The following is a 12,213-nucleotide window of genomic DNA, read 5'->3' as shown; positions in this document are numbered from 1 at the left end:
CTCTGGAGGTGTCCTCCCGAGTTCAGGGTTATCACTGACTAAAGACCCGTTGGCTCCCTCTGAGCTGCTCAGTTTGCTTTCCAGGAATTGAAATTTTTTATTGCCAAGGTTTTTGGAGCTCTCATAAGATTGAGAACCATTCTCCTAGAAGGTGGACGTGCAGGACTAAGCAGGAAATTGAGTCAGACAGACAGAATAGATAAACATTGATTACACAGGTGTTACATCAGGCCCAGGTTTCAAAAGACTCAGGAGAGTCCCATGTACACTGAGCTTATTGCTCTGAAAGTTTCTTTGAACAATTAATATCATGATTTTGGAGTGTGTGTGTGTGTGTGTGTGTGTGTGTGTGTCCCCAAACATTTTTTGACTAGTTTTACTTTAGACTGTTTTGGTTCATGGACAGTTTGGACCCTGTAGGAAAGAAGACTTCATCTGCCTAGGACCAGGTCCAAATACATATCCCCTTCAAGCAGAATAGGTCTCTCTTTTCAGAGACTTGTAGGTCTTACATCATGGAAAATATCTCCAGTTTCTCCATACTATTCTATCAGCTGCCTTGTCCTGGACCAGCTGATCTGGCAACAGGCAATTTAGCAGTCCTTTTTTTCTGAGTTATTATTTGAAAGGCCTAGGTTCCTGGTTGACCTCTGGTCTTAAATGACGACATTATCAGAAAAGCTGGGAAATTGTTGCACTGTCTGTCCTGTAACTAATAGATGTTTTTAGTAAACTGTTCAGTAATAATGAGCACAGCATTCGTTAGCTGTGGAATGACTGTTTATGTCTAGGTGATAGACCTTACCTGATTAGGTTTGGCTTGGTTTTGTAGAATAGCTTCCATCTCATGCCTGTTCCTTTTATATCATTGATGTTATATATTTTAAACTGTTGAGAGAAGAGTTACTCAGGTTTTACAAATGGTGTTTTCCTTCCTGTTAGGTCTCTCTGCAATGCAATCAATGTTTACAACCTCACCTGCAGTAACTGTTCAGAAAACTGCACTGATGTTCTGTTTAGTAACAAGATTACCTTCTTAATGGATCTCCTAATACACCAATTGACGGTATGTAATATTAGTGCATTAAATGAGGAGCTGTTAAGGTTTGAGAAATAGTTCTGTGGCCAGAACTAAGATCCAGCCTATTTACTGTCCAGGCTAACAGTCGGGGGAGGGACGGGGGATGTGAAGATGGTTACAGGCACACAATAGGAACTGAAAGTGAAATCTCAAAGTTGTTTGAATATTTTGTGTCGGAACCTCCTAAGTTCTAATATTTAATGAGTAATAGGTAGTATGTAAGACTTGTGAAGAACACAGATTTACATGTTAAACTTGGCTCTGGAATCAGGTGGATTCAATGTCAAACCTTCACAGCCACAGGATCGGGTGTCACAAAGAGAAAACTGAATGAACCTCAGAGCTTCTCACCAGCATGTGTAAAGGGCCTATTTTAAAGGGGTATTTTCATGGCCATTTACACTCAAAATTTAGGGAATGCCTTTGTCAAAAAAGGAAAATTTACTTATCATGTGAACAAGCAGCCAGTTGTCACCTTAAATTTTACCTCTGTTCACAGATGTTAAACGAGGTAAGCTGAGTGTAATAGCTAAAGGTTTAGGTCTGTCAACTGCAGTCTTCAGAGCCCTGGGACCAGAAGTTTCCTGATGAGGTCTCTAAGCCCCTCAGGTATTGGCATTGCAGGTTTACAACACAGGAGATTTCCCAGCGCCAACTTGCTTCTCCTCCCCATGTTCCTAATTGCTTTCCTTGGCTCCCTTCTTTCCTTCCTCTGCATTCTGCAGCCATAATTTACACACAGGAACATTTTCTACATGAAATTCCAAAGCTAATTTCCCAATCCCAGGTTTAAGAATGCTTTTTATGTAGTCCTAGGCAACACATCTCATAGACCTGATTATATTGAATTATAATAATTACTTCTCTGTTTTCCCACCAAATCCATGAAGACAACAAGCAGTTTATTACTATACCCAATATCCTAACAGAGACGAGTAGATTTGATAAGGCGTCGATTGAATGTGTGAGTTACTAGATTAATCGCTACTGGTTACTGATCACAAGCTAAAACTCATAAGGGTGACTTTGAAGCCTTAAATGCACACATACTAGCAAGAATTAGAGCAACGTGGAAAACCAATCAAAGACGCAGACTAGCACTGCTACAGATGGTAACACTCGCTATTTACATTGAGGGCAATGTGTATATATCAAGGCTAAATTATACATGGCTCAAATTACAGAATAACCTACTAAAACACGGAGATGATATTTTAGTTAAATTTTTCTTCAAGGGGCTAGAGCGATGGCTCAGCAGTTAAAAGCACTGACTGCTCTTCAAAGGTCCTGAGTTCAATTCCCAGCAATCACATGGTGACTTCACAACCATCTGTAATGAGATCAGATGCCCCTTCTGCTGTGTCCAAAGACAGTTACAGTGTACATCATAAAACAAATAAAAATAAATCTTAAAATTTTTTTCAGGAATAGGCAAAAAGACTTAACATCTTTTATCTCAAATATTTTTATATATTTGCCTCATTCAATTATTTAATTTTCAGAATAGTCTTAATAGTCTATTACCTGTATCACAAATAAACTTGAGTCCCTGAAAATCTGACTTTAAGGCTACATAGATCAAAATCTCAGAGTCAAATCTAGATGTGTAAAATCTAAATTCAGGGTCCACCTATACATTGTAACTGACAGTTTTTAATAGTATCAGTATTATGAAAGTCGGGGATAAAGTGAGAACAGCCACTATATGGGGAGACTAAGGACATACAGCCATGAAATATAACATGAAACTATGAATTAGACAGATGGGGGAGTGGAAGGGAGGGAAAAGGAGAGAGGGAGATGGAGATTACTAGGAAAATGGGAGATTAAATACATTTTATAAATACAGTTCATTTTATTGACTCAATCCTAACTCTTTCAGAAAGTGTACTGTGGTTTTATTGATAGTAGGGGGCACTGGGTTAACCAGGTCTACTATTTTTATAACGTATTTGTTGATTTAAAATTATTTTAATATAAGAATGAGGAAAAATACTAAATCCCAATGTTCTCCCTCAGTTGTACACTATAATTGTTTGGAAGAACTTATTCTGTTGATATTGGATGAGAAGGCTTTAAATAGAACAGGGAGCTGAATAGAATAGCATTCAAAATGTGAAGGAAGGAACAAAATATCTTACAGTAAAAAAAAAAGGATTCTATCGTGCTATTTAAGGGAAAAAACTTATTAATAGAAATTGTACAAGACAGCGAAACAAGACTATGATCCCAATCTTCAAGGAAGTCCACACATAGGGAATAAGTTGAGTGATGTCTTAGCTTGGGAAGCTATGACCAGAAACTACAGATGTGTAGCTTTTCTACACTGGGCAGTTTCTCCCTCACAGTGTTAAAAGCTGGAAGTCTTAGGACAGCAGTCAGGTTCCTGTTAGACCCTATCTGGGTAGCAGAGGCTTCACATGGGAGCATGTGGAGAAGGCCAGAGATCCCACTCCTTGAAGGCTCTGTCTGTCTGTGAACTGATTACCTCCCAAACAGTTCACCTGCGTATATCAGCTTTGTGGATTAGAATTCATTTGAATTGGGGGAATCACTGACATTGATTTATCATAGAAATGGTGAGGTGGCATTCTTTGCAGAGAGCTGTGAAACTGTGGAGAAAGACAGTAATTGTACCTGGTGCTTCACAAAGGACACATGAGCTGGCTCTAAGCTCCTTGTAATAGTTCTCATCTGTCCAGTACCAGCCAAGATCCTGTGTGCCTCATTTCCTTTGATCGTCTCCTGCCTGTGATCATTCAGAACGACTTGATGTGTAGACTTCATCACACCAGTGTTCATTCTGCTCTGTACATTTCCCTCAGTTTGGATCCAGGGACCAAATGAGTTTTGTCAAACACATTTTAGCCCTCCTTCTTTATAGTGATTATTTCTGTTACTTTGGGGCCTGTGATATTATAGCTGTGAGTTGTCCAGGACTATGACTGGTTTTGCAGCAGTGAGGAGAGAAAGGTGTGTTTTCTAGTAAGGGATGGATACTGGTGGTGACCTATGTTTTTGATAATAATTTGAGAATTTTAGAGCATTTCTCTTCCTTAATAAATGGCTTTCGTGTATGTATAACTGAAATATGGATCACTAAATAAATGAATGAGGGATAAAGAGTAGTCACCAACACTTCATTCAGAAGTAAAGAAAATAGATAAAAGAAGCTAATTGTGCCTTGGTAGGATTTATAAGGCATGTAATGGTCAGGCGCTTCAGCTTTCCTGGTTCTTGATAAGTCCAAGTGCCTTAGAAGACCTTTTCTGCCCTTGACTGCTTGGAGTTTCCTTCAGCGCTCATACATTTCATTTCAGCTACCTCTTTGGAACTGTTCACATGACACAGTTACAGAAGATTTTTGCCCAAGTCCTTATCCTAGAAGCCCGCAGTGGAGAAGAGAGGGAGTGACAAGGTAGCAGAGACTTGGAGTGCTCAGCACAAAATGGTGCTCGCTAGATGTTTGACAGATAGACAACTACTGTGCTGGGACATTTTGCAAAGGTAGCTTTGACTATGCCTGGAATAAGAATGAAGTTTCTATGGTTTGGGGTTTATAATTTAAATTTAAATTTAAAAAATACAAATGAGCATTTTAGCACTGTAAGAGTGCAGGTTAGACTGACCCTGGACTCTGACCTCGTAGGGTTGCAATGAATATCCTAGTAAGAGCACCAGTGGAAGGGGGAAGCCCTGGGTCCTGCTAAGACTGAACCCCAGTGAACTAGACTGTCGGGGGAGGGCGGCAATGGGGGAGGGGGGGAGGGAACACCCATAAGGAAGGGGAGGGGGGGGATGTTTGCCCGAAACCGGGAAAGGAATAACATTCAAATGTATATAAGAAATACTCAAGTTAATAAAAAAAAAAAAAAAAAAAAAAAAGTGCAGGTTAAAGCAAAGTAGTATTTTAGGTTGTGATTTTGAAGCTCTACAAAAACCAGGTCATTAAGACAAGTTTTGCCTGAGAATGGAAGCTAATACTGGGGTAGTATCTTCAATGAAGCATGAAAGGTTTAAAACACATTAAAGTGAATTGTTTTCTTTATTAAGTAATTAAGCATCTTCTCTAAGTCTAGTTTATTCTAGAGCATAGAGTGATATATGTCTCCTTAAGGAATCTAAACAAACACATAGAAGGCAATAAAAAGACCACCCCCCCAAAAAAAATCAAGATGGAGAATTGGAAGTCTGAAACCTCATTCCCCAACAGAGACACTAACTCAGTATTTCGGCCAGTATACCCTTATGGGAATGCCATACACCATACAACCTAACCAAAAAGTCATACTGAAATGAAGCAAGTAAAACAATCTCGCTCACTTTAACCAAGATTACACATTGTCAGACCACCACAGCTCAGTGCCAGAGGTTTGGTGCACAGCTTTTCCAGGACAGAGTTAGAGAAGTGGAGACAGACCTGCTAGCAGTCTGACTTCTGTCTTTCCATACCACGTGCTTGGAAAGAGCCAGCATGGCCTGATGGGTAGGGACTGCTGAATCCAACAGCGAGAGAGACCATGAGCTATAACATAAACAACCCATGCTGCCCTAGAGGCTATGATCAGAAGATACTCAGATCTCAGCTTTTCTGCTAGGGTTAGAAAGAAGAGTGGAACCATTAGTTCAGCATTCCAACTTTCAGTGAAAGCTGAAGAACTATGTATTTCTCACTTGTTTTGCAGTCTCAAAGGAAACAAGCCTACTTTGGATGTTGTTGAGAACAACCAGAGAATGATCAAAGATTACGTCTTCCTGATTTAAAAAGCATATCTTTTCATTCCAAAAGGCTAGTTTATATACTCCAAACTGTGCCAGTTTATTCTTAAGTCTTCATTTGGAAGCTAGTCTGGGAGAAGAAGCATTCTTTTTTTTAATTGGATTTTTTTATTTACATTTCAAATGTTATTACCTTTCCCAGTTTCCCATCCATAAACTCCCTATCCCAAACCCCCACCCACCCCTCCACCCCTTCTGGCCACCCTTCCCTGACCCTGGGGCATTGAGCCTTGACAAGACCACTGATGCCCAATAAGGCCATCCTCTCCTACATACACAGCTGGAGCCATGGGTCACTCCATGTGTAGTCTTTGGATAGTGGTTAGTCCCTGGGAGCTCTGGGTTGGTTGATATTGTTCTTATGGGATTATAAACCCCTTGAGCTCCTTCAATCCTTTCTCTAACTCCTCCATTGGGGACCCCATTCTCAGTTCAATGGTTGGCTACAAGCGACCACCTCTGTATTTGTCATGCTCTGGCAGAGTCTCTCAGGAGACAGCTCTATCAGGCTCTTGTCATATGCACTTCTTGGCATCAGCAATATTGTCTGGGTTTGGTGGCTGTATATGAGCTGAATCCCCAGGTGGGGCCTTCTCTGGATGGCTTTTCCTTCAGTCTCTGCTCCAAACTTTGTCTCTGTATTTCCTCCTGTGAATATTTTTGTTCCCCCTTCTAAGAAGGACTGAAGCATCGACACTTTGGTCGTCCTTTGAGAAGAAGCATTCTTATCAAGTGCACAAAGCTCATCATAGGTTACAAAAATGCACAAAGAGACAGAAACGTGGCTTAACTGAAGACCCAAATAATCTATTAACAAGTCCTAAGGAAACTCAAGTACAGGGATTAACAAGATAAAAAACAGCTGTCAAAAGATGCTTTATAAACCCAAGAAGATATCAACTAAGATAAAATGTATTTAAAAGAACCAAGCAGATTTATAAGGGAGTGTGATGGTTTATATATGCCCAGCCCAGGGAGTAGCTCTAGTAAAAGGTGTGGCCCTGTTGGAGTAGGTGTGTCACTGGGGCTGTATGACCCTCATCCTAGCTCTCTGGAAGCCAGTATTCTGCTAGCAGCCTTCAGATGAAGATGGAGAACTCTCAGCTCCTCCTGCACCACGCCTGCCTGGATGCTGCCATGCTCCCACCTTGATGACAATGAACTGAACCTCTGAACCTGTAAGCCAGCCCCAATTAAATGTTGTCCTTACAAGAGTTGCCTTCATTGTCATGGTGTCTCTTCACAGCAGTAAAACCCTAAGACAGTACAGGATATAATAAATGCACTGAAAATTTTACTGGGGTGATTCCACAATACATTCAAGTTTGATCAAGCAAATAAAGAGCTACAAATTTAAATCAGGTGGTCTGAAATGATCTAATAAGAAGAACTAAATGAAAACGAGCAACTAAAGAGAGTGATAACATCTTAAATGACTTACAGAGTACCCTCAAACTGACCATTATATTCATTATGAAAGTTCCAGACAGAGAAGAGGAAATGAGGTAGAAATTTGCTTAAAGAAGTCATCAGCATGCTAGTAAATGGCTCAGTTGGTAAAGCACTTGCTGTGTAAGCATCAGGACATGAGTTCAGAGCCCTAACACCCATGTAAAAGGCAGGTGCTGTGGTGCATGTGTAAACTCAGCGTTGGTTACAGAGGCATCAGGAGTATTCATTGGGCTTGTTAGCCAGTTGGTCTAGCTAATTGACAAGGCACAGCTTCAGTGAGACACTCTGTCTCAAACATAAGGTGAAGAGACTGAATAAGTGGAGCCCTCATACCTCATCTAAGAAGGTGCTTTTATTAGAAGGCAGAAGCTAGTACAGAGAGCTGTAACTGATCAAAGTACAGACAGTAAGTGACAGTCAAGTGCCCAGACCCACACAAGACGTTTATAATATAACCTCTACACCTAAATCTCATGTAGTATCAAGGAAAGGGGAGCAGAAAGATCCTAAGAGCCAGTGAGCTGAAATGACTGCTGAAAGACAGTATCTTTTAGACATGGCAGGGTTCTTGCAGCCATGAGAATATCAACAAAGATAAAACATATTTAAAAGAATGAACCATATTTAGAAGAATGTTGGAATTTTTAGTTATTTTATTGGGTTCTTATATCTACCACCCTTCCAACCCCCCAACACTAGGTAGAAGAGAAAGTTAGAGGAGAAAGGCAGTATAGACCTCTGTAGGCTACTTCCTGCTGATAGGGGGCGCAGACCTCTTTAGACTATTTTCTGCTGTTTAGGGGCATCAGCTTCCTAGGGGCTAGTCCAGTCTTCATAGTGAGAATATCAAAAACACAATGATGTATGACTTCACATTGTTAAGATAGCCACAATTGCCTTTTTAATTAGGAAATAGCAGTTACTGATTGGATGTGGCTAAACTGGAAGCCTTCTGCACCATTGGGAATGCAAGGTGATACAGGCACTGTAGAGAACAATACAAATGTTCCTAATAAAAATTTTTAACAAAAAAATGGAACTGCTACATGATCATAGCTTTTGAGCATTTATTCAAAAGAATTAAAATTAGGATCTCGAATAAATACCTGTATTGTAAAGTTTATTACATATTCACAAGGCCAAGAGCAAGAAATAACCCACATGCCCATAAACAAATAATTAAAATTTTTAAAGTTACACATACAAAGAAAAGACCATTACTAAGCTTTAAAAGACTACAGCATGAAAGAATTTTGACATTATGGCTAGTTCCAAGTGAAATAAATGCCTGTGGCCAAATACTTGATAAGCAGGGGAGGATTTATTTAGGTTACAGTTTGAAACAGTGTAGTTTATCGCAGTAGGGAAGAAGGTATGGAGGCAGGAAGCAAAGCATGGGCAAGAAGTGTCAAGGCCCACCCTGAATGCTCTATAACATTCCAAAACAGCTCTACCAGCTAGTGACCAAGTGTTCAAACACATCTGCTATCAAGAATATTTCACATTCAAATCACAATACAGTTAAAATAAAAATAAGGCATGATTCCAGAATTATGTATCAAAAATAATCAAAATCTTAGCAAAAACAATGATGTGTGTTTAAATAGAACATCAGTCATGAATGAGGAAAAATTCTAGATGCGCTTCACGATCATGTACATATAAATCAACAATACTATAATAGATACTTAAAGATTTGTAAGAGGATTGACTTATGTCATACATTTTATGCCATTAAATAAAACATTGATGGTGCTTCTCAGTGCTGTAAATGGTTGACTGACAGGCATACTGGATTTTGGACAGGAACTGAGGGGCTCAGTAGTATAATGAGCAGGTTGATGTAGAGAGTGGGTCCCAGAACCACATACATGCAGAATCATGACCTGGACTTTGACCTCATGAGTTCTTATCCAGTACTTCTATAAACTGAGTTGTGTTTTTACTTTATTGAGTACACAAATGAAACAGCAAAATTTTGTGACGGATTTCATGTTTAATATTGTCACTTGAGTAGGATATAGTAAAGAATCATTTAATTAAAAGATTTATAAATTCTTGATGTTTGTTGTGTTTTTAAATGCATTAAATATTTTATTAGCCATCTTGTTTCTGATTAATAGTGACCTTTTCTTTTGAAATGTTCTGAAAATATGGTGATAAATTATATGTATGTATTTTCAGGAGCTGAAGAGGTTGTTAATTGAAAAGTGATGTACAAAGCTTAAATAATTGATATAATACTGTTGGACCAAAGAGGTTGTTGAACCTTTCAGGTGACAGGAAAACCCTGGATTCAAACAAAGGAAACATAAGTGCATTCTTAGATCAGAGGATTGTTTTTCACTTAACCATGTGCAGACCCATGCAGGTGCCTGTTAGATTTTCATTATAGCAGCAAGGCCTGGAACTCTCTGGTTGCCACATTGTTTTCTTTATCCCGAGCAACCAGAACAAGGGCTCCATAGTTTATTACGTGGGCACAGAAACTTCAGTAGTGAAGGGAACTGCACTCTTCTTCCTGATGCCAATTGCGTCTTGTTTCCATCTCTCTTTGCCATATGACTTACTTAGATTGTCTCATATACCTTACCTTTTCATTCATCAAAACATAAGCTCAGTTTATGTTCACCAAGCTATGTGTCTTATTGGAAGGGAATTGCACAACTAGAGGAAGAGACTGTCACAGCTTCTGGTCTGGTTCAGTTCATTTGTTGTAGAAAGATGACAGTGATGTCAAAAAGTAGATAGGAAATATGTGAGGTAAGATGTTCTCCTGAGTTCCATAACCTGTCACTAGTGTAACTGAGATGCAAATTCATCTTTAACATGATGAATGGACATGTATCATCCTGGATTTATATATCTGCAAAGACAGTGCTTAAGAAATGAATGCAAGGGCTGGTAAAATGGTGTCATAGGTGAAGGTTCTTGGTGCCAAGCCTGATACCCTCAATTCAATCTCTGGACTTATGTGGTGAAAGAAGAGAACTGACTCCATTTGTCTCCTGACCTCCATACATATGCTGTGGTATGTGCAACTCCTCTCCCCACATATGTGTATATACATAGAAATGACTGTAATAAGTTTTAAAAATAAGTGTAAAAATGAAATTTGTGAATTTAAACATTATACTTATGTGTATGTAATACTTTTATATTAAAAATATATACATCACAAGACTAGTTGCCAGCAGACTTGTACTAGGCTAGTGTTGTAGCTCACTGTTTGTGAGGCCCCAGGTTCAATCACCAACAGTACACACACACACACACACACACACACACACACACACACACACACACACACACACACACACAGCTAGACAAGAAGTCTATGGGAAAGCGTGAAGATTAGTAAGTATTGAAAGTCTGTGGTACTTACATTTTTTTAAATATGTAATTTAAAGCACAAATGTCAACATTGTTTTACAAGGTTTTGTGCTGTACATGGTATTGTGCATATCATCCTACATGGTATTAAAATTTCAGGAAGAATCTATATTTTTATATTTTTATGTACATGAGTGTTATTCATACATGCATGTTTCTCCGTCACATGAATACAGTGCTACAGAGGCCAAAAGAGGGTATTGAATCTCCTGGGACTGAAGTTACAGTTGTGAGCCACTATGTGGATGCTAGGAACTGAAACCAGGTCCTCTGGAAGAGCTCCAGTGCGTATTAATATCTGAACCATCTCTCCAGCACCATTCTACAATTCACAAAAAGCTACATGGTATCAATTTAGAGTATGTGTTAAAAAGTTAGGATTGTATACAATAATAACTTTAGAGCAACCACAAGCAAGTTAACTTAGAACTCATAGATAAACTGAAATTGGCTTCTAAAACATATCCCAAAACTCAACAGAAAGGAGAACTAAAGAAGAAGAAAAACAAAACAGTAATGAGACAATGGACCTAAACATAAACAGTGGGCCTAAAGTAACTAATTATATAAATGAATGTTACCCTTGTTAACTGATGAAAGAGATAAAAAGAAGGATCCAGTTATTATGTATATGAGGTATATTTGAAATATAAGGAATATAGTTTATATAAGTATAAGCTAGATATAGTTTATATAAGTATAAGCTAGATATGGTGGCAGACATCTTTAATTCAAGCCCTTGGGAGGTAGAGGCAGGTGGGTCTCTGAAGCCAAGCGTAGGCCAATCTGATCAAAGCAGTTCTTCAATTGAGGTTCCCTCTTATCTGTTAATTCAGGGTTGTGTCAAGTTGTCAGTAAAACGTAACCAGCACACAGTCAGAAAAATAGGCAAACTAAATGCTCAGATGGGAAATGGGTAATACAGGGAATCACGTGGTAGGATGTTTCTGTAGGGAGACTACTACAACTCAAAGTAAAATGTCGGGCTAGTTCAGTTGTCCTCTAGCTAGCATGGGTGGAATAGAAGACTTGGTAGCTACTATCCAGAGGAAAAACTAGGAAAAGAATCCTGAAGCAAAACAAAGAACATAGGAAGGTTACTAGTTATACCAAGGTCCATGTGTATACATGAAGAAAGGCAGAGGTGAGAGAAAATAGAAGACTAAGACTAAAAGAAAGACCAGGAGAATAAAACAGTTGGCAGCGGGGCTGGGAAAGTAAGATGGAAAGGAGAAGAGGAGTCTACAGTGAGGCTGCTGTGGAGTGTGGGTGGAAATGAAAACCCTGTAACAACTTAGTCTCAGCCTACCCTCCTGAAGCATACAGCCCAGCATCATGGTGTTCATGTGGAGACACAGCAGGGCAGAAAGCAATAGAGCTTGTTTTTCTAATAAATGAAAGGTAAATAGTAAGAGCAGACATTAAAGTGCTCATGCACACAGCTAAGTTCCTGTCTCTGCCATTCCTGTTCCTCTTGGGGTTTTATGAGATGTGAGAATGGACTAAAC

General features: G+C 39.2%; 1 protein-coding gene across 2 annotated transcripts in view; it reads left to right on the top strand.

Annotated features, from left to right (window-relative positions):
* Positions 1-12,213, top strand: part of Scaper (S-phase cyclin A associated protein in the ER) — a 265,244-nt gene that overhangs the window by 185,558 nt on the left and 67,473 nt on the right. For both annotated transcript variants that reach the window (XM_032911332.1, XM_032911331.1), the window contains exon 15: positions 943-1,066. In XM_032911332.1, coding sequence (XP_032767223.1) covers positions 943-1,066 — 124 coding nt within the window. The remainder of the gene's footprint in view (positions 1-942; positions 1,067-12,213) is intronic.

Source organism: Rattus rattus, chromosome 8, assembly GCF_011064425.1.
Source record: "Rattus rattus isolate New Zealand chromosome 8, Rrattus_CSIRO_v1, whole genome shotgun sequence".
Taxonomy (NCBI): domain Eukaryota; kingdom Metazoa; phylum Chordata; class Mammalia; order Rodentia; family Muridae; genus Rattus; species Rattus rattus.
Note: the sequence above shows the minus strand (reverse complement) of the source record. Positions and strands in the feature narration are given on the sequence as shown.